Source organism: Vombatus ursinus, unplaced genomic scaffold (assembly GCF_900497805.2).
Source record: "Vombatus ursinus unplaced genomic scaffold, bare-nosed wombat genome assembly UNPS02014817.1, whole genome shotgun sequence".
Classification (NCBI taxonomy): domain Eukaryota; kingdom Metazoa; phylum Chordata; class Mammalia; order Diprotodontia; family Vombatidae; genus Vombatus; species Vombatus ursinus.
In genome coordinates, this window is record NW_020954595.1 from 15,692,713 (window position 1) to 15,714,972 (window position 22,260).

Genomic DNA, 22,260 nt, shown 5'->3' on the forward strand with positions numbered 1-22,260 from the left:
GGAGGGGGAGGAGATCGGTTCTAGGCCGGCCTGCCCCCCGAGCTGAGCCAGGGCAGAAACGGGCGTGTGCGGGCACCTGCTTCCGTGCGGGTGGGTGTGCTCAGTGCCCTCGGTCCGGGTGCCCGGTGTGTTAGAGATCCGTTATCGCGCCTGCAGCGGTGTGCCGATCATGCCTGGCTCCGCTTCCATCGAGGCATGCTGTTAATTGCCAATTACTTTTTAATCTGTGCTCTGTTTTTTCCCCATCACCCTGACAGGAGGACCCCAACATGGAAACCTTGTCTTTCCCCAGACTGACTCCAGCAGAGATCGTGACTCATGTCCAAAATTCGATCCTGACAGGAGCTGATGGCAAAACCCTTTCCAAGAATGATATTTTTCCAAATCCAAAGGTACTAAATATGTCAGCGTGTGCCCGTGCGATGTGATGATGTTTGGGGAACTAAGTGGGCGTAATGTAAACTATTCTAAGATCAGCCAGAGAAAATGCCCTCTGCTTGTTCAGTGTGCAACAGCCTTTTTCATACAGAGAGTTTGTTTTTTCCACCACATAGTTTATTTAAAAATGACATTGAAATGATATATGGGGCTACTTTCTCCCGTTCCCATTGGCCGTTAGATTTGGGAAACTAAGTTGTTTGTCTCAAAATGTGGATGTGTAGCTTCTCTATAATTCAGTCTTTCCAAGTGAGATAGTGGTGTCAAATTCAAGTAGAAATAGGTCCCTGCTAGCCACACCTTGACTTAGAAAACCGCAAATTAACATTATTTTGATAAACATTTTCCAGTGACATTTTCTTCTGACTCAGGCTCTTTTGAGTTTGATGCCTCTGGCCCAGAGCCCCGAGACCTTAAGTGTCTTGTCCAGGATCACACAGCTAGTCTGTGTCAGAGTCTGGACCGGAGTATTCTTACTGGATGTGCACTGAGATGCGCATTTTGGATGTAAGCTTTTTACCAGTCTCCAGTTTACCCCTTCTTCTCTCATGTGACAGTTCTCTGGATTGGTCTAGTTCAGAGAAGATCTGGAAAGTTTTCAGCATGCCAGGAAAATGGGCAGAATTACTTTTGGAGTAGAAGGTAGGGCTTTCAGTGGCCTGCTTAATGTTAAACCCACTGGAAGAAGATGTTCACTTGTAAATCAGGGCACCAAATAACACTGGTGGTATTAATGTCCCTGAGCTGCTTCTTATGTTCTGTCTTCATAAAATATGTTTCACCTCCCTTTTGAAAGTGTTGCATTTCCTAAATTTGCATGGCTCCCAGCTAGACCAACCTCCTTCCCTATTTCTCTTAGTGGGGAAAATTGTAGGCATCTGTATATGATGTTTTTAAAGGAGTTTAGATACATTGACTTTCATGATGCTGCTTTGTGGGAGCTTAAGAAACCAATGTAATTCAAAGTCTTGAGCGCTCCTTGTTTATATAGAGAGTTCACCATACTATAATGTATTACAATTGGAAAAAGTGAAAATAAATTTGAGGGAGAATAGAATTGGGTAATTTAATTGTTCTTATCTTTTTCAATGAATATGCCAATCACCATCAAATACTGCAGTATTTATTTCAGTGATAAGAATGATGGGGTTTCTTTTATATTAAAAAGATGGATTTTTAAGGTAGATATTTTTCTCTTGCAGCCTGAAGTCTTGCGCAGAATTTTCTTGCGAACCCTACAAATTGTATACGGGATTCCACTGGACCCTTTTTACATGGTGGGTTTGCTTGGAGGTTCCAATGAGATAACGTGGCAAATACTGTGTGTGTGAAATACTGCAGAAATGTGACTGTTATTAAGATGAAACATAAAAAATCTTCTTGCTGCTTTTCTCTTTCCCATCAGGCATAGTTGATTCTTTGCATGGGCGTTTTGTTTCAATTCAATTGAAGTTCAACCTTTTCTGTTGTATTCAAGTGACCAAACATGAGGTTCACTAAGATGGATATTGGTACATTTTTTAAGGGAGGATTAACCCCACCATGGAGATCATACGTATTCAGATATTATTAAAACTATTAGACTATTTTTAGAACTGTCTTTAGAGATAACAGTAAGTCAATGCAAACTTCTCTGTCATTGGCTTATTCACAAGAAGTCAGCCTGAATTGGAGAATAGTCAAACAAAGGTGGCAGTATAATTGAAAACAGTCAGAAAACAGAAGGGTGGTGTTTCCAGATGGAGTGATTTTCGTATGATTAGTGCTATATAGAAAACCCAAATTTGGTTTCAGTTCACTGGGCATTTCTATGGTCGTACTTGCCTCGAGAAAGAGACACACAGACCAAAAACAAAATTGTCTCTGCCTTCAAGTCATGTCACACAGAGGGTGGGATTGAACAAGGCATTATGCCACCTCTCTGGATACTCGGCTTTCTCCTCTGTCAAATGATCTTATTTTTTATGTTGGTATGTGTATGTATGAAATACATATATTTTTATATATATACATGGATGGATGGATGGATGGATACATATATATGTACATACATATATTTTTTTAGGATTCTTTGGTTAATAATGATTCAGTGTTTAAATTTTCTTTAGTTTATAGATTAAATCAGTGATACATTTTAGGCATCAGCTGCATGCCTGGGCACTGTGCTGGTTACCAAGTCTAAAAATACAAAATTCAAACACTTTCTGCTCTGTCTTCCCCATTAGACTGCAAGCTCCTTGAAGGCGAGGACTGTCTTTTGCCTCTTTTTGTGTTCCCGGTGCCTAACTCTGTGCCTGGTGCATAGTAGGTGCTTAATAAATGTTGATTCCTTGCTTTCTCAATCAATAGAATTCAGTGACTTTTGTCCTGGACAGCTCGGGAAGCTCTGCTAAACCTAGGTAGAAGTGACCCGGCTTAAGCTAAGGTTAGGGTTAGAAAGGAAGAGACTTACTTTATCTCAGAATACAAAGCAAAGAGGCAAGATGGCTGTTCTGGTCCCAGTCCCCTCCCTCATACCCAGTCTGTTGTCAAAGCCTGCGTTTGGGGTTAGACCCTTAGATACTGCCTTCTCCCTTCCAACACTGCTGCCACTCCATCACTTCATGCCTGGACTACCATGGTAGTCTATAAGGTGGTTTCCGTTCAATAAATTCAATTCAATAAACATTTATTAAGCACCCACTATGTGCCACCACTGGGGAGTGGTCAGGAGAGGGGATAGCTTGTTTCATGGAGTTGAAGCCCAGTTCAGTTGCGATGGAAAGTCCCCCTTGCAGCCTGTCCTCAGCTGCCAAAGTGATCTTCTTGCAGGACAGGTTCCCCTCTCCTCGAATTAACTCTAGGTATTAGAATTGAATATGAAATCTTGTATTTGGCCCTCAAAGCCCCTCCAGCCTTTTCCGTCTTTACCTTATTGTCCCCTCTGCAGTCCAGTGACGCTGACCTCCTTGCCATTCTTCAGTCCTTCAATCTGTCTTGTTGTTGTTCAGTTGTGTCCGACTCTTCATGATCCCAGCTGGGGTTTTCTTGGCAAAGATAACTGAAGTGGTTTGCCATTTCCTTCTCCAGTTCATTTTACAGATGAGGAAACTGAGGTAGACAGAGTCAAGTAACTTGCCCAGGGTCACACAACTAATAAGACAGGATTTGAACTTGGGTCCTCCTGACTTAAGGGCCAGAGCTCTCCTCACTGTGCCACCTAGCTGTCTCTTAATCTCCTAACTGCAACGTTTTCACTGCTTTTCCCTCGTGCCTGGAATTCTCTTCCTCTTCATCTCTGTCTCCTGGCTTTCCTCGAATCCCAGCCTCTACAAGAAGCCTCTACCGAGCCTCCTTAATGCTAGTGCCTTCCCTCTCTTGTTTGGGAGTCCTCAAGGACAGGCTGCTTAGCACAGTGCCTAACAAACAGTAGGAGTTTAGTAAATGTTTTATTGACTGATTGATTCTGATTCATTTAAGCTTATGTCTGTTTCCCCTGGGAGAATATGCTTGCAGTAGTGGCTGATGGCTGATAAAGGCTTGCAGGATTTTATGTGTCCAGAAGGACACGTTTAAGTGCCAAATACCATGTCACTAATGGAAAGCTAAAGTTTGCATGAAAAAAAAGAATCTTTATTCTGTAGCGCCCTGGAGGACTGAGAAGGGGACTTCCTGACTTCCCCTCAGACCTGCTTCCTCCCCTGTAAAGTATGTAGACCTGGCCATTGCCTACCAACCACAGTGCTCTACATTCACACTGAAGTTGTGGGATCGGTGATCCAGGCTCTTAAGAGTTGAAAATAAGTTGTGAATCTGTCTACCATTGCAGCCCACCTGACTTTTCTTATGTTTCTGTGTTTAGATGCCAGTGAACGTTGAAGTCATGTACCCACAGATAATGGAAGGCTTCTTACCATTATGTAACTTGTTTATTTATATGTAAGTAAAATTGTGGGTTTTTTTTAACTTTCCATTACCTATTGCTTCAACCTAACCTTTAAAAATTAAAACCAATAGGAAAGGTGTTGTTTTTCTTTTTCCACTTGGATTTTTAGATTCATGGACTTACAAGTTCAAGTAAAAAGTACTCTGGTTAAATAGCTTCTGTTGTGAGAGAGAGACAATTGTTTCAAGTTTTAAGAATACTTTCAACTTGAGTTGTCAGTTTCAGCTTCGATCCTTTTGTGTGAGCTGGTGACCCTAATGGCATCCTTGCTTCCCACCTCACCTACCATTTTGAAAACCCAACCAATAGCTTGGTTGTTCTTAAATACTTGTGTAGTAAACATATCCAGAAGGTAAAATTATGAGGTCAGCACTTTTGGCGGCAGTCATCCTCCTGAAAGCTGGTTGTCTGGCGACGAGAAAGTCAACAAATGCCCACCAGTGGGCATATGGCTTTAACATGACTCAGAATGGCAGATTAAAATAAGAGATGATGTAAGGTTTACAAAGTAATTTACCTCAAGTTACACAGATTTGTAGGGAAAGAGCCAGGGATTCAGACTGAGGGCTTCCAGCTTCAAGTCAAGTGGGATTTCTGTTATGACATGCTAACCTTAGATTCAGGGGTCGGGACCAAGATCCTCTGTGTGTGGCTACCAGTCTTCTGGTACTTCTCCAAGACCAACATAATGATCAGTCTCCATAAACAGTATGGAAAATTTTGAAAGCCCTTTACATATATTATTTCATTTTGTTCTTACTACAAACCTGTGAATTAATGCTAAAGGTATTATTCCTCTTTAGTAATAGTAGCGCACATTTATAAAAGTGCTTCTAAAATGTTAGGTCATTTTATGATGACAGCAATCCTGGGAGGTAGGTGTGATGATTATCCCCATGTTACACAGACAGAGAGGCACCCAGCTAGGGAGTGTCTGAGGTTAAATTTGAACTTGGGTCTTCTCGACCTTGGGTACACTGCTCTGTCCACTGAGCCACCTGGTTTCCGCTCTGTTTCACAAATAAGAAACTATGGCTCAGAAAAGTTGCTGTATGCCTGTGATTTTAGCCAGACATTGTCAGAAAACATTCAAACCCAAGACATTCTTGATTCCATGTCCTCAGTGAAAATACAAAGACTGTGTAGAAATACAGAGCTGTAGGAATAATGCTGACCAGGAAAAGGAGAGCCAAGAGCCCTGCGCACACACGCTCAGCACAACTGTCTCTGGTGTCTAGGCTCACCGATACCATCCCAAGGGCTGGGGAGAGGAAGGCAAAGTGTAGGTCATTGATAAGTTGTATTAGTGACTGTCTGCCTTTGTTTCTTTGGATAAAATTGAGTAAACACATGCTTTTGTTTTATCCATATCTCAGGGAGGCTTTTCTTCGCATTTGTCGGGTGAACGATTTTGAGTTTGCTGATATTCTGTACCCAAGTAAGTGGATATGTTTGTTCATAGCCACATCTGTCTTCAATACATTATTTACTTTCACATACAGAGGTACCATAGGAAACTCATTATCAAGAAATTCACATTTGTAGGGAATAATAAATTATGCCAGTTATTATTTTGTAGAACCCTAACTGACCTCTTCTGCAGAAGAAAACCCCTGCTACATTGTGCTCCCAATACCAATACTTCTTTAGTTCAATAAAGAAAAAAATCTGATTCTTATTAGGAAGATAAAAGCAAAATACGATGAATGAGAGCTTGCCATGTGAGGGGCTTGCTATGTGCTAAGCTCTGTGAGCCTAAATTATAATGGCAAAGACTGTCCTTGCCCTCAACAAACTTATAATCTGATTGGCAAAACCTCACTCATAGAGGAGCAGTGTCTAGGGAGGGGCCCTTTGTTTGGGAAAATGACAGGTGCGAATGGGGTGTGGGGGGGGTAGATGGACCACTCCCCCCCTCCCCCTTGGAGAAATGGGCAGAAGGATTCTAGAAGGAAGACTTGGCAGTGGGCAGATGGTGAAAGCCTGTGAAGGAAGTGGGGGAGTGAAGTAAAGCCCAGCTTTCCTGAAAGAGTATTATTGGAGAGGCATCACCAATGAGAAGGACATGCTGGTGGGTGGAAGGCCCTCCAGGACATGGTCTCCGCTGGGGGTATAGGCTAAGAGGCATGTAGAAGACATTGGAGGAAGGTGGTGGCAGGAGAAGGAGGGGGCTGCCATGTAGAAAGTGCTTATTGAACAAAATGCTCGTTGATTTGAAGGAATGGAGCACCTAACTAACCACTGTCTTAAAAGACAGTATGGGGAATCGACACAAAGCTTTAGACAAAAGACATTTCCCTCGTTTCTGAATTTCTAGTAATGCTATTTGTATCTTATAATACTTCTATAGTTATTAATTTGTTAGAAAATTATAATTTAAAAAATAATATGATGTTAAGGTTTGCTTCATGCTTCCATTCCACTTAAACCACTGTAGACTGATTTATTCATTTTTTTAAAAATACCGCTCCTCTCTTCTTACCCCACCATCACCCCTCTGTGTACATCTAGGTCTACACAAGCAAGTTGGCTGTACAATTTTAATGAAAAAAATGAAAGTAGTTGTTGAATCTAAGCTATTTTGGGGAATTAGATTAGTTATCAACTCCTTGAAAGTGGCACTATTCTTTATTTTAAAAGCTGAATGGAGGTTTTGCTAACAGCTGGGAAATTAATTCCTAGTTTTAGGCTGTCTTGATGTCTGTAAGAACCGGATTTATGCTGACGTTATCTTGCTTTCTATTTCAGAAGGAAAACGTACATGTCGATTTCTAAGCGCCATCATCAACTTCATTCACTTCAGAGAATCACGTCGAGAAACGTACATGAAACACTTACTGGAATACGTAAGATGAAACGTCAATTTTTTGGCTTACTTTGGGGGCAGTCTTCCACAAACATTTCCTGAATTGTAGATACCCTTTTAAACAACGAGCAGCAAGAGATTTTATTTATTTTAATATTTTCTTTAACTCCATATTTTCAAGGCGCTGAGGAATAGCCAGTTGACTGAGACAGTCTGTTCCCACAAGTAACTTAGAATCAATTTGAGCAGATAAGACAACTACCAAAAAATACCAAATGGAACATAGAACACAGAAGAGGCAGGAACCAAAGGGCTGTGAGAAATACAAGGGGAAAAACTTGAGCCTGGAGGAAGCACTCCCTGCACCTTGTCTTAAAGATTGAGTGGAAATCCCTGAGTGGAGATGATAAAAAATCCATTGCAAATGACAGTCCCGTTGGGATCATTGGACAGCTCTAGAATCCTGTGGCTTAAGTCTTAGTTCTCTTCTTGACCAATCCTTTAATGAGTGTGTCACTTTAGACAAATCCTTTAACCTCTCTGAGCCCTGTGAAACATTTTGTGAGTCTATCAAAGAGAGCCAGCCATATTCTAGATAGCAGGAGAGTGACGTGTTCTACTTGTAGGATAAGTTAGAGAAACAGTGAAGAAGAATCTTCTTGCTCGGTGGTTTGTAAATAGGGCTGGGAAGGTCAACCAGAGTCAAGGTATGGAAGGTCTTAAGTGGTTGGCTAAGAATTGGAAGCTTTATTCCAGAGGTACTGTAAATAGCCATGTGGCAGAATGTTGAAAATAATCCGCCTCCCCATTTAGAGTTCCGTTTAAAAAAAAAAAAAAACAAAAAGGCAAAAAAGACAGGCAATAACTTAAGAACATGTATGGGCTTGTTCTGTACACACTAACACCCATCTTGGAGCCAAGAATTGTAGGGATTCATTATATAATCAGAAGAGAGCAGTGGGCTTGGTGAGAAGGTGGAAGTCACTATTAGGTTACAAGAAACTTTTGAACGATTTGGAGATGTTTAGCCTGGAGAAGAGAAGACTTGGGAGTGGCTTAGGACATGATAACCTTGAAGTATTCCAGAAGCAGAATAAAGAGTGAGGCTTGTTGGCATTTAGGAGTAAACCTTCCATCAACAGTAGTTGTGGGTCCATGTGCAAGGCAATCCCTCTGAGTTGGGTTCCTTATCTGTAACATGGCAGTTGAGTTACTTGTAGAGCCTGAATCAAGGCTGCTCCATCACCATTTATTAAGCCCCTGCTGTGTGGCAGCAGGCATCATGCTAGCACGTGAGGAGTGTAGATGGAAAATGAAACCATTCTTTTCCTCCAAAAATATTTTATTTGGGGGCATGAATGTAAAAGTCATTTTGCATTTTGGGGAGCATGGATTAATGAACGATAAAGCATTTGTTAAGCATTTCTAAAATAGAGAGGGGGAAGATGTGCTTGTGGCATGATTTGGAAAGGGCTGGGGGAGGGCCTTGGTTCTAGGCAAAAGTTGACCTCTCACAGCCTCAGTTCACAGGGGCAGATCTGAGTGCCTGTGGGAAGAATGTAGGGGGCATAGCCAGAGTGCAGGTGTGCCATGGTTTGGAAATGGGCAGAAAACACTCATCTTTAAGGTGTTGGGAAGGTCTTCTGTAGGAAAGCTGAGGATCACAAGATAATGGATAGGAAGCATTCTGTAAACCTTAATGACAGGAGCCATATATGAAGGGCTGATGTGGGGAAAAGGCTGATCCTTAGCTCCATAGTGTAGGACAAGGAGCAAAGGGAAGAAGTTGTAGGGGCAGATAGACAGCTATATCCCAAGACTTTAGCTCATACAGGCATATATGTGTGCTTGTATTTAAGAGGAAAAAAAAGTTAAACCTATAATACTAAAATTAGAAAGAGAACTAAAACATCAAAAAAAATTATAGTCACCTCTAAATAAATATTACAGGGTCAAGGAAATTGGACCACTGCTTGATGAAAATCAGAGCCCTGTGGTACCTCAGGAAAGAGCGTAGAGTAGTGAGAAGATGGTAATGGGGAGCTCAGAAGGTAGAGCTGAGTCCCAGTATTTGGGACACGGGTAATTTCTACCATGGGGCAAAGCTACTATGCTCATTACTTCCATTATGAAGTGATAACTTCTGAAGAGTGAGACAGATGTCATAACACAGACATTGGTTTGAAGACAGAGATCAAACTTGACATGTCAGAAACTTTAATTCCATGAGGACTACAAAGAGATTGGAAAAGAAAGAGTAAGTAGAAAGATGATATCTCAAAGAATAAATTTCTCAATAGGCAAAAGAAGGGAATAAAGTGAACACAGTAAAGAAATCCTACTTAGAGAAATTCAGGAAACCAATCAACTAATTGAAAAATTGTAGCTTTGCATGCTGTGTTCTACACTTGTGGTCCCTGCCCTCTGCAGAGGACCTAAGAGATGTGTTTATTATTCCTTTAAGAATAACAAAATAATCTTGTTTACGCTGTGAATTTTTATAAATTAAAGCACTTAACTAACATAATGTTTGCCAAAATTTCTGGGATACAGCAAAAGCTGTCCTCAGAGGAAAAAGGTGTATGTTGATACTTTTAACAAGATAGAAAAAGAATGAATGCACTCATAGAATATCACTGTGCTGGAACGATGTGCTTCATTGATCTGATGAAGAGATGCTTGGAAAGACTTCAATTAACAGATGCAAAATGAAGTCAACAGATCTAGAAAAACCACACACACTTTGGAGAACAAAATCGAATTCTTCGTTCACTTTGGTATTAAAGATGGAAATTGTGAAATTACAGTTTCGAGTTTCCTTGGCAGAAGTCAGAGTCCACAGGTAGAGATTGTTGGGTAGGATGTTAGACTTCTTCAGTGCAGTGCATTGATGGGTTTTCCTGAATTTTTTCTTTCACTTTTTTTTTTTTAAACATTCTGTTATAAGGTGTAGTTTTAGAGGCAGAGTGAGGAAGGGCAGAGGGACATCTAGATGATGCAGAAATGAGCCAAACCCCAGTACTGTGGTTATTGGGCAAAGTAAAGCATTTGTGAGTTTTAGTCATTAGTTTAATTTTCTCCAAATTAAGAAAAAAGTTTTATTATGCTTTGTGTTTTTATACCACAGTCCTGTTTCTAATACAGCTTGCCCACCCGCTCCTTAAAACATCGTAAAGGGAATTGATACTTAAGGTGGTAGTTAGCTTACGTAACCTAAGGCCCCATTTGGCTTTTAATATTCTCTGATTTTAATAATAAGGGCATTAACTCATCCACTCTTAGGTTTATAAAAATGTCTTGGGTGCTTGGTAATCTTAAAGTCTTCTGAACTGATATTAGTATCATAGGATAAGTCCACAGTTCTGTAAATTAAGTTGTTTAACTGATATGTAATAGAGGCTTACACTTCTAATCAGAGTAGGTTGTTTTAGATTTGACTTGATTAGGTTAGACTTCTAATTAGAATAGCTGATTTTAGTTGTTGGTTTGTTTATATTACTTCATATTTGGTATTGCATGTGCAAATTGGTCCTAGGCAGCCACTTTTCATCTCTCAGGTCTACAAAAATGGCAGCAACGGTATTCTCTAACCCCTGGAAATAGTAGGGAAGGCCAGAAGCTTCACCAGAGGTGGTCTTTTGTCACAAAGGAGCCAGGAATAAGCTCTAGAAACCATATTCCTATATCTTTAAACAGATAGAAATATACACTTATTGGTTTATAAGCAGAGAAATCAGGAACTCTGTCTTTTTGTTTTCCCTATGTATAATATAGTGCATTGGACTTGGTAGTTCTTATTTAATGCTTGTTGAATATCCGTTGAATAAATTAATACCAAAGTGAATGAAGGATTCCATTTTGTTCTGCTTCTGCTCTACAATACAATACTCAACAATACAATACTCAAAACAATCTGAAGAGGCAAGGACAAATCCTTTGCATCCTCCAATAGCTTTTCTGAATGTAGGTTCAGATCTCGTTGGTGGTATCTTCCCTTTAGAGTCTTCAATCCAATATTTGTTTTTCTCCTGAGATTATCTGTGTGTGATCAAGGGTCTCTGGTTACTAGCTACCAGTCATGTCGTAGATATAATTTCTGATTGGGGGGGCTATGCCAAAGGACCACATTTTGGAATTTTTATGTGACAGGTTCTTTTGAAATGGGTTAGTAGAAACTCATTAAATTGGTTTTGCAGAAATCCTCCGTGGACAAGATGCAGCAGCTGCACACAGCACAGCAGGAAGCATTGATGAAGCTGGAGAAACTTGAGTAAGTTGAAGACTCCCATTGTAAGTGGTTATTTCGATGCTGAATTGTAGAGGGCCGGCGTCCAGGGTTGTGTTCTGAGACTGCTTCTTAGTGTTGGGTAAAGCAATTCAGCCTTTTTCTTCTTTTTTAAAGGAAAAGCTTTTCTTTTGCCTTTTACTAAATAATCTCTTCTTCGACCACTTTTCTAGGTGTTACTGTGTCACATTCTTTAGTCCAGGAGCTGTCACCTTGTTCTTCTAAATTATTTCTGAAAGTATTTCTCTTAACTCTGGAGTCTTCTTCTGACCAGTTGATCCCAATTATGTATTTATTTTTTTATTTATCTCTTTACCACTGGTTCATAAGTCATATAGGAGAAAGAAGACCACTCTGGAGTTGTGAAGTGTAAATCTTCAGTGTGGGTTTCTAAACCAGAAGAGTAGCGTTTTTCTTTGTTTCTTGGTGTCTTAGTGCTCATCTATTTTAGGAAAGACCTTATCTGTTTTCCTTCTGGTCATAATCACCTTCAGAGGTCTGGAGGGGTCAATAGGACAGCAAGAATGATAGAGAAAACCTGACCCTGAACTGTCTCTTCACCTCCAGAGGTAGCTAGGATAGGGTCAGATTGGGCTACAGTAGTCTGCAGGGGACCATGAGCTCTAATCAGCTCTTTCTTTTGATGATGTGGTGAAACGAAAAAGTCTTAAGTCTTTTCTGCCTGGATTCCTCCTTATTTTTTCTCTGAATTCTGTTCGGCTTCTTAGATTTGAAAGTAAGAAAGAGTTTAAAGTAGGGCAGGAATGAGCCATCTCACAGGAAACAAAGGGAGTGCCATGCTTTGCCGTCTTGTGACTCCTTTAATGATAGTGTTGTTTGGTGAATTTGAAAGTGGAAGCTGAAGCACCAGTCACAGACCAGGGCAGGGGTGGGGGATCTGTGGCCTTGAGGCCACATGTGGCCCTCTAGGTCCTCAAGTGCGGCCCTTTGACTGAGTCCAAGTTTTACAGAACAAATCCCCAAGTTCACAGAACAAATCCCCTTAATAGAAGGATTTGTTCTGTAAAACTTGGACTCAAAGGGCCACACTTGAGGACGTAGAGGGCCATGGAGCCTCAAGGCCTCAGGTTCCCCACCCCATCCTGCTTGTGTGTTTCCTTGAAAAGTGCTTCAGTAATCCTTTTTGTTTTTTCTTTTTTGCTTTTTGGTGAGGCAGTCAGGGTTAAGTACTTACCCAGAATCACACAGCTAGTAAGTGTCAAGTGTCTGAAGCCGGATTTGATCTCAGGTCCTCCTGACTCCAAGGCTGGAGCTCTATCCACTGCGCCACCTAACTGTCCCCAGTAATCCTTTCTTTGACAAAACTATGACCAACTCACCTTTCCACTTCAAATGTCCTGTACCCAACACACACACACACAAATACAGACACAAACTTTGTAAGAAATAAAGGCAGTCAATTAAAACAAATCCATACATTTTCCATGTCTCAGAACACAGCACATTCTGTGCCTTGAGTTCATCATTTGTTAGGAGGTAGGTGGGTCCTTTGGAATCATTGTTAGTCGTTACATTAAAGTTTTTAAGTCTTTTAAGGTGGTTGTTACTGTGTAAATCATTTTCCTGGGTCTGCTGTCTTCCGTCTTCATCAGTTAAATAAAAAGGGCTTTCTAGGTTTTTCTAAAACTTTTCCTTTCATCTTTTCTTGCAGTATACTAATATCTTGTTATAATCATATGCCATAATTTATTTCCCATTTCCCAATTAATGGGCGTCCCCCTATTTCCAGTTTGTTGCCACTCCTATCAGTATATTTGGACACAGGTCCTTTTCCCTTTTCTTTGATCTCTTTGGGCCATAGGCCTAGTGGTTTATTGACTTTTGAGGCATTTCAAACTGCTTTCCAGGATGGCCGGATGAATTCGTAGCTCCACTAACAGTTTGCCTGTTTTCCCACAACCCCTTCAACAATTAGATGGGGTTGAGAGAGAGTTGAACATTTCCAGATTAGCCACGTTGCAAAAGAAAACAGACCAAAAAAACCCCCAAAAAATAATAAAGTAAAAAAAAAAAGTGTGCTTCGATCTGCACTCAGACTCCATCAGTTCTTTCTCTGGAGATGGATTGCATTTTTCAATATTAGTCCTTCAGTATTATCTTGGACCTTTGTATTGCTGAGAATAGCTAAGTCATTCACATTTGATCATTGTACAATGTTACTGTTACTGTGTAAAAATGTTCTCCTAGTTCACTTCACTCAGCATCAGTTCATATAAGTCTTTCTAGGTTTTTCTGAAATCTGTCTGCTCATAATTTCCTATAGCACAATAGTATTCTATTACAATCATATGCCACAACTTTTCCAGCTATTACTCAATTGTTGGGTATTTCCTCAATTTCCAGTTCTTTGACACCAAAAAAAAAAAGCTGCTATGAATACTTTTGTACAAATAGGTCCTTTTCTTTCTTTTTTTTTTTTTAAATATGTCTTAGGTATACAGACCTAGTAATGATATTGCTGGATCAAAGGGTATGCACAGTTTTATAGCATAGTTTGGGCATAGTTCCAAATTGCTCTCCAGAATGGTTGGATCATTTCACAACTTTACCAATGGTGCATTAGTGTCCCAATTTTCCCACATCCTTTCCAACATTTATCATTTTATTTTTTTGTCATATTAGCCAATCTGATAGGTGTGAAGTGGTACCTCAGAGTTGTTTTAATTTTCGTTTCTCTATCGATAGTGATTTAGAGCATTTTTTCATATGACTAAAGATAGCTTTGATTTCTTCATCTGAAAACTGCCTGTTCGTATCCTTTGACCATTTATCAATTGGGGAATGGTTTGTATTCTTATAAATTTGACTTAGTTCTCTAAATGTTTGAGAATGAGGCCTTTATCAGAGACACTTGTTGTAAAGATTGTTTCACAGCTTTCTGCTTTCCTTCTAATCTTGATTGCTAATGGTTTTAGACAGATAGTGCTTATCATCTTAAGGTAAGCTCCATTTACTCCTATGCTCTCTAGTATTTTTCCTAGGAATGGGTGTTATGTTTGTGAAACGCTTTTTCTGCTTCTATTGAGACAAACATGATTTCTGTTGGTTTTGTTATTGATTTGGTCAATTATACTAATAGCTTTCCTCGTATTGAACTAGCCCTGTATTCCTGGTATAAATCCCACCTGGTCGTAGTATATTATCCTCATGATAAATTGCTGTAATCTCTTTGCTAATATTCTATTAAAAGTTTTTGCATCAATACTCATTTTAGTTTTGTTTGGTTTTTTGTTGTTTTTTTTATTTTAGTTTTCTTCCTTTGTCTTAGCTCTTTCTGGTTTAGATATCGGCACCATATTTATGTCATAAAGAGAATTTGGAAGGATTCCTTTGCCTGTTTTCCCAGGTAGTTTGCATAGTATTGGAATTAGTTGATCTTTAAATGTTTGATCAATTTCAGTTGTGAATCCATCTGGCCCTGGGGATTTTTTCTTAGGTATTTCAATGATGGTTTGTTCAATTTCTTTTTCTAAGATTGGGTTAAGTATTCTATTTCCTCTTCTGTTAATCTGGGTAATTTATATTTTTGTAGATATTCATCCATTTCATTTCGATTGTCAAATTTCTTGGCATATAATTTGCCAAAATAGCTCCTGATTATTGTTTTTATTTCCTCTTCATTGGTGGTGAATTCACCCCTTTCATTTTTGATACTCGTGATTTGGTTTTCTTCTGAACTTTTTAAAAATCAAATTAACCAGTGATTCTTCTATTTTACTGGATTTTTTTCCCCATCAAACCAGCACTATTAGTTGGTTTTCTTTTAATTTTATTAATCTCTCCTTTGATTTCCAGTATTTCCAATTTAATGTTTAATTGGGGATTTTTAATTTGTTCTTTTTCTAGCTTTTTAAGCTGTATTAAGGGTTAGAGTTGGAGGGTAACCCTAACCTCTAACCCTAACTCTCTGATTTCATTGATCTGTTCTTTTTCTATTTTATTGATGTAAGCATTTAGAGATATGAATTTCCCCCCCAAGTACAGCTTTGTCTGATCCCATTAATTTGGGTATGTTGTCTCGTCATTCTTTTCAAGAAATTGAATGAATGAAAATGGAAATGAAAAAAAAACAATAAAAATGATTTGTTCTTTGACCCACTCATTCTTTAAGATTAGATTACTTGCCAATTCATTTTTAACCTGTTTCCACGGCCCTTTTTTGGATGGTTAAAGGTAATTTTTATTGCATTAGGTGCTGAAAACAATGTATTTAATATTTCTGCATTGGTTGTGAGGTTTTTCTGCCCTAATAACATGGTCAGTTTTTGTGAAGTTACCATGTGCAGCTGAGAAAAAAGTATAATCCATTCTATTTTGATTCAATTTTCTCCAAAAGTCTGTCATATCTAACTTTTCTAAAATGCTTTACATCGGGCAGGTAGGTGGCGCAGTGGATAGAGCACCGGCCCTGAAGTCAGGAGGACCTGAGTTCAAATCCTAACACTTGACCCAGACTAGCTGTGTGACCTTGGGCAAGTCACTTAATCCTGATTGCCTCACTAAAAAAAAAATAAAATAAAATGCTATTCATATCTTTATCTTATTTTTTGATTTTAATCTAACTTTCTCTTTAAGAATTTGGATGCTATACCATTTGATACATATATGTTTAGTATTGATATTATTTCATTTTTTATGGTACCTTTTAGCAAAATATAGTTTCCCTATTTAGGTTTATTTTTGCTTTTGCTTTGAGATCATAATCGCTACCCTTGCTTATTTTTTACTAAAGCTGTTCCACCTTTACTCTGTGTCTCTCAGCTTCAGGTGTGTTTCTTGTAAACATATTGTTGAATTCTGGTTTTTGATCCACTCTGCTATCCATTTTACATGTGAGTTCATCCCACTTTTTCACATTTCACAGTTATAATTATTGTATATTTCTCTCTAACCTGCTTTATTTTTGGTTGTCCTCTCCTTTCATCCTTTTCCTCCTCACAATTGTTTTGCTTCTTTATTGCTTCTCCCACCCTCCTTTCTATCAGCTCCTCCTCTTCTCCCCCACCCCTCTTGAAGTTGTCCCCCTCGCCTCCTAATTCCCTGTAGGGCAATTTAGATTTCTGTAACAGAGTGTATGTCATGTCCTCTGAGCCAATTCCAGTGAGAGTGCAGTTAAAGCGTAGCCTGCCACCCACCTCCCAGCTTCTCCTCCACCAAAAAAGCTCTTCCTTTCATGCCTCTTTTGTACCCCATTCTACCTTTCCCTTCTCCCTTGTTCCAATATATCCCTTTTTCTCACTCCTTATCCCACCATAGTCAACTTGCATTCAGGACCTCTTTGTATGTACTTTCTAACTGCCCGAAAAATGATAAAGTTTTTAGGACTTCCAACTACCCAACCGTTTAACCTTTTGGAATCCCTTGTAATTTTTCTTTCATGTTTACCGTTTTATGCTTCTCTTGAGTCTTGTATTTGAAAGTTAGATTTTCGTCAGGAATGCTTTTGAAAATCCTCTCGTACAGTAAATGTTTGGTTTTTTTTCCACTGAAGGATTATCCTCAGTTTTTCTGGGTAGGTTATTCTTGGATGTAATCCTAGTTCCTTTGCCCTCCAGAAGTAAACATTCCAAGTTCTTTGTTCCTTTACTCTGGAAGTTCTAAATGTTGTATTATCCTGACTCTGGCTCCATGATACTTGAACTGTTTCTTTATGATTGCTTGCAACATTTTGTTTTGGACCTGGGAGCTCTGGAATTTGGGTAATATTCCTGGGAGTTTTCATTTGGGGATCTCTTTAAGGAGGTGATCAGTGTATTCTTTCCATTTATATTTTACCCTCTGGTTCTAGGATATGAGGACGCTTGTATTTGAGAATTTCTTGTAATATACTGTGTAGGCTCTTTTTTTCCTTTTTCATTTTAATCATGGCTTTCAGGTAGCCCAAGAATTCTTAAATTTTCTCTCGATCTATTTTCCAGGTCAGTTGTTTTTCCAATGAGATATTTCATATTTTCTTGTATTTTTTCATTCTTTTGATTTTGTTTGATTCTTGATGTCTCATAGAGTAATTAGCTTCCACCTGCCCAATTCTAATTTTGAAGTTATTGTTTTCTTCAGTGATTTTTTTTGTAGTTTATTTTACATTTGGGCAATTTTGCTTTTTAAGGAGTTCTCTTCAGTGAAGTTTTGTGCCTCTTATAATTTGACTAATTGTGTTTTTGAAGGAGTTATTTTCTTCAGTATTTTTGCGTGCTTCTTTTATTAAGCTCTTGACTTTTTTTTTTTAGTATTTTTCTTGTATCACTCATTCCCCCCCTCAAAATTTTTCATCTGTTTTTCTTATTTGATTTTCAAAATACTTTTTGAGCTCTTCTAGAAATTTTTTGGGCCTGTGACCAATTCACATTTTTCTTTGAGGTTTTGTATGTAGCTGCTTTGATTTTTTTTTTCCCCTACTCAGTTTGTTTATTGACTACATCCCATAAATTTTGGTATGTTGTCTCATTGTTGTCATTTTCTTTAATGAAATTATCGATTTTTCTATGATTTGTTTTTTGACTCACTTATTTTTTAGGGATAGTTTATTTAGTTTCAAATTAATTTTCAGTCTGTTTTTCTACTGCCCTTTAGTGAATGTAAATTTTATTGTATTATGATCTGCATGTAATATTTCTGCTTTTCTGCATTTGGTTGTGAGGTTTTTATGCCCTAATACTTGGTCACTTTTCGTGTAGGTGCCATGTGCCATTGAGAGAAAGGTATATTCCTTTCTATTCCCTTTCAGTTTTCTTCAGAGATCTATCATAGCTAACGTTTCTAGAATTCTATTCACCTCCTTAACTTCTTTCAAGTTTATTTTTTGGTTAGATTTATTTAATTTTGAGAGGGGGAAGTTGAGGTACCCCCACTAGTATAGTTTTATTGTCTCTTTCCTCTTGTAACTCACTTAACTTCTTTAAAAGTTCAAGTGCGATACCATTTGGTGCTTATATGTTTAGTATTGCTATGATTTCATTTTCTGTGGTACCTTTTAGAAAGATATAGTTTCTTATCTTTTTTAATTAGATCTATTTTTGCTTTTGCTTTATCTGAGATCATGATTGCTACTCCTGTTTTTTTGTTTTTTTTACTTCAGTTGAAACATAATAGATCCTGCTGTCCAGCTTTTTACCTTTCTTCTATGTATGTCTCTCTGCTTCATATGTCTTTCTTGTAAACAACGTATTGTAGGATTCTCGTTTTTAATCCACTCTCCTATCTGTTTTATGGGTGAGTTCATCCCATTCACATTCACAGTTATGATTATTAACTGTGTATTTCCCTCTACCTTATTTTTTCCCATTTGTACTTCTCCCTCTCTTTCTTTCTTCTTTCACTCTGTCCCGCCTCATCAGTGTTTTGTTTTTAACCACTGCCTCCCACAACCTGCCTTCCCTTCTGTCAGTACCCCTCCCCTTTTTTGTCTGCCTTCCCCTCCTCCTGTAAATATAAGCTAAGGTATAATAATATAAGCTAAGATAGATTTCTGGTCCCAACTCGGAGTGTATATTATTCCCTCTTTGACCTAAATCTGATGAAAGTAAGGTTCAAGAAATACTCAGCCCCCCCCCTTTCCTTTCATTGTAATAGGCCATTTGTGCTTCTTCATATAAGATAATTTACCTTATTCTCCCTCTCCCTTCCCTCTTCTCCCAGTGTGATCCTCTTTCTCACCCCTTTTTTTTTATATCATCCTATCAAGGTCAATTTATACCTGCACCCTCTGTCAGTGTTAATATTCCTTCTCACTGCCCTCATAGTGATATGGTTCTTAAGAGTTACTAGTATCATCTTCCTTTGTAGGGATGTAAACAGTTTAACCTATGGAAAGGTTTCTGTTTCACTGAATGTCCATTTATGCTGCTGAAGGGTTATGCTCAGTTTTGCTGAGTAGTTTATTCTTGGTTGTAATCCAAGTTCCTTCGCCTTATGGAATATCATGTTCCAAGGCCTCCAGTCCTTTAATGTAGAAGCTACTAAGTCCTGTGTAATCCTGACTGTATGTCTTGATATTTGAATTGTTTCTTTCTGGCTGCTTGCAGTATATTGCCCTTGACCTGGGAGCCCTGGAACTTGGCTATAATATTCTTGAGAGTTTTCATTTTAGGATTTCTTTCTGGAGGTGATTCTTTCAATTACCAGTTTACCCTCTGGTTCTCACACATCAGGGTAGTTTTCCTTAATAATTTCTTGTAATATGCTGTCTGAGCTCTTTTTTTTGATCGTAGCTTCCAGGTAGTCTAATAGTTCTTAAATTATCTGTCCTTGATCTGTTTTCCAGGTCAGTTGTTTTTCCAATAAATTCTTTCACATTTTCTTCTATTTTTCCATTCTTTTGATTTTGTTTAATTGATTCTTGATGTCTCATGGAGTCATTAGCTTCCACTTGCCCAATTCTAATTTTTAAGAAATGATTTTCTTGGAGCTTTTGTATCTCCTTTTCCATTTGGCCAGTTTTACTTTTTAAGGAATTCTTTTCTTCAGTGGATTTTTGTGCCTTTTTTATGAAACTGTTGACTGTCTTGTTCTAAATGTTCCCAGACTTATAATAAATTGTAGGAGAACTGGGAAAGGTAAAGCTCCAAAGGAATTGGTGTTTGGGAAATATGTTACAGGTAAGAAAAAATGATGTTTCAGATGTTTGGAACATGAAAACAAATATGGTAATTGATAAGAAAAGGTTCAGAGAAGCTAAAATGAGCAACTTTGATTAAAAAATGTGAAAAGATCTGTGTAAACAAGTGCTATTAAAAATGGTTAACTGAGAAACAAAATCTTTGCAGCAAGTTCCACTGATAAAAGACTCATATCCAAGATCTCTTGGGAACTTAATCAAATTTACAAGAATAATATCACTTCTCCTATTGCTAAATGGTCAAGGGATATGAACAGGCAGTTTTCAAAGAAAGAAATCCAGGCTATCAACCACCATGTGGGAGGGAATGCTCCAAATCACTAATGATTAGATAGGGAAATGAAAATGAAATAAATTCTGAGGGCTTTATCTCACAACCATCAGATTGGCAAGGACAAGAACAGCAGAAAGGGGGAAATGACAAATGTTGGGAAAGCTATTGGGAAATAGGAGCATTAATTATCGATGGGGCTATGAATTGGTTGTGCTGTTCTGGGAAGCCATTTGGAACAATGCCTTAAAAGTCATTTAGCTTAAATTCAGATTTTAAAAAATGAAATTTAAAAAGTCGCAGGACTACTGTGAGTCAACAAGCATTTATTAAGTTCCTGCTATGTGTTAAGCACTGCTAAGCATTGGGCATACAGAGAAAGGCCAAAAATAAAAAATAAAATGGTTCCTGCTTTTAAGGAGCTCGCAGTCTAATCGAGGAGACAGCATGGAAAGAACCATGTGCAAATAAGACAGGTAAAGGATAAAATGGAGGTAGTTAACAGAGAGGAGGCCTGAGCATTAAGGAGGATAAGGAAAGACTCCTCAAAGATGAGGTAGGAGAGGATTCCAGACCTGGGGGAGAGCCAGGGAAGTACGCAGTTGGGAGGTGACAACCAGGAGGCCTGTGTCCCCGGATCATAGAGGATATAAGATGGTCAAGAAGGTGTGAGAAACCTGGAAAGTGAGGAGCATACCAGGTAATAAAGGGCTGTGGATGCCAAATAGAGGATTTTATATTTGATTCTGGAGGTTGACATAGGGAGTCCTTACTCTGGCCTAGAAATCCCACTGCAAGCTGATACCCCAGAGAGGTTGAAGACACAGAGTAGAGTCCCATAGGAACCAAAATATTTAAAGCAACACCTTCAGTGAAGGCAAAGATGCAGTGTAAGATACCTATTGATAAAGGATTGGCTAAAGAAATTGTTGACCCTGGATATCAGGGAACATGATTGTTCCATAAGAAACAGTGACGTGCACTGTGGCTTCATCTGTTGATGAGCCCTAGCTTCCTGGCTCTCCTCTCTGATGCTCGGGGGACCCTAGTCCAGTGCCCAGGTAGCACATATCTCCAAACCACTGTTTGCAAAGGCCTGATCTGCCTTGAGAGAGGAAGCTCCTCCCCGAGCCTCCTCCTCCCCAGTGAAGTCACAGATCTAGTTCAAGCAAAGTAACTTTTCTTCTAATTTTCTTTTCATTATATAGACTTAAAATGATCATTATGTGGAGGGATGGTCATTCCTCAGACACTGACAGGCAAAAGTGGGTGCTCTCATGGACTGATTTCTCTTTCCTTATTCCTAGATCTGTCCCAGTTGAAGAGCAAGCTGAGTTCAAGCAACTCTTAGAGGACATCCATGAGCTGCAGCAGACAATGAACGGGTTTCGTCAAAAAACAGTATGACCCCGTTTTTCTTCAGACCCTTTGGGAGTTTCTAAACTTTGAGCTGATGGAACTCATGGGATGTGTTGGGTTTGTTTTCACCTGCTCAAATAAAGTTTAGACATCATGGCCCTGGAACGTGCGATTGGAGGCTCCAACTCTAGGTCACAAGTGTTCCCTCCTGAACCTAAAGCTAATATAGATCATTTCATAAGAGGAGATTAGCCAGATGTAGAAGTAATCTTCCCTGGAGATCTGGAAGAAGAGTAAGTCCAAAATCCAATCCAAGAGGTCAGGGCACCTCCTAAACCATCAGGCGTTTAGGCAGATGACATTATCAAGTATGATGTTGTAAAATGGTGTCTTGGCTTGGAGTTAGTGATTTGGGACGCATGACTTCCACATTCTGGACCTCAGTTTTTCCTCATGATGTAAAATGGGCATAAAATGTAATTCCTGTCCAGTAAATGGGTTAAAGTTCTTAACCTTTTTTTGTGTTGTGGACTCCTTTGGC

At 38.9% G+C, this 22,260-nt stretch overlaps 1 protein-coding gene across 1 annotated transcript in view; it reads left to right on the forward strand.

Annotated features, from left to right (window-relative positions):
* The window catches only part of NUF2 (NDC80 kinetochore complex component NUF2), a 51,899-nt gene that overhangs the window by 794 nt on the left and 28,845 nt on the right, over positions 1-22,260 (forward strand). Inside the window, exons 2-8 of the mRNA XM_027835907.1 lie at positions 258-392; positions 1,641-1,715; positions 4,280-4,356; positions 5,740-5,801; positions 7,112-7,209; positions 11,366-11,439; positions 21,668-21,761. Coding sequence (XP_027691708.1) covers positions 270-392; positions 1,641-1,715; positions 4,280-4,356; positions 5,740-5,801; positions 7,112-7,209; positions 11,366-11,439; positions 21,668-21,761 — 603 coding nt within the window. The 5' untranslated portion in view covers positions 258-269. The remainder of the gene's footprint in view (positions 1-257; positions 393-1,640; positions 1,716-4,279; positions 4,357-5,739; positions 5,802-7,111; positions 7,210-11,365; positions 11,440-21,667; positions 21,762-22,260) is intronic.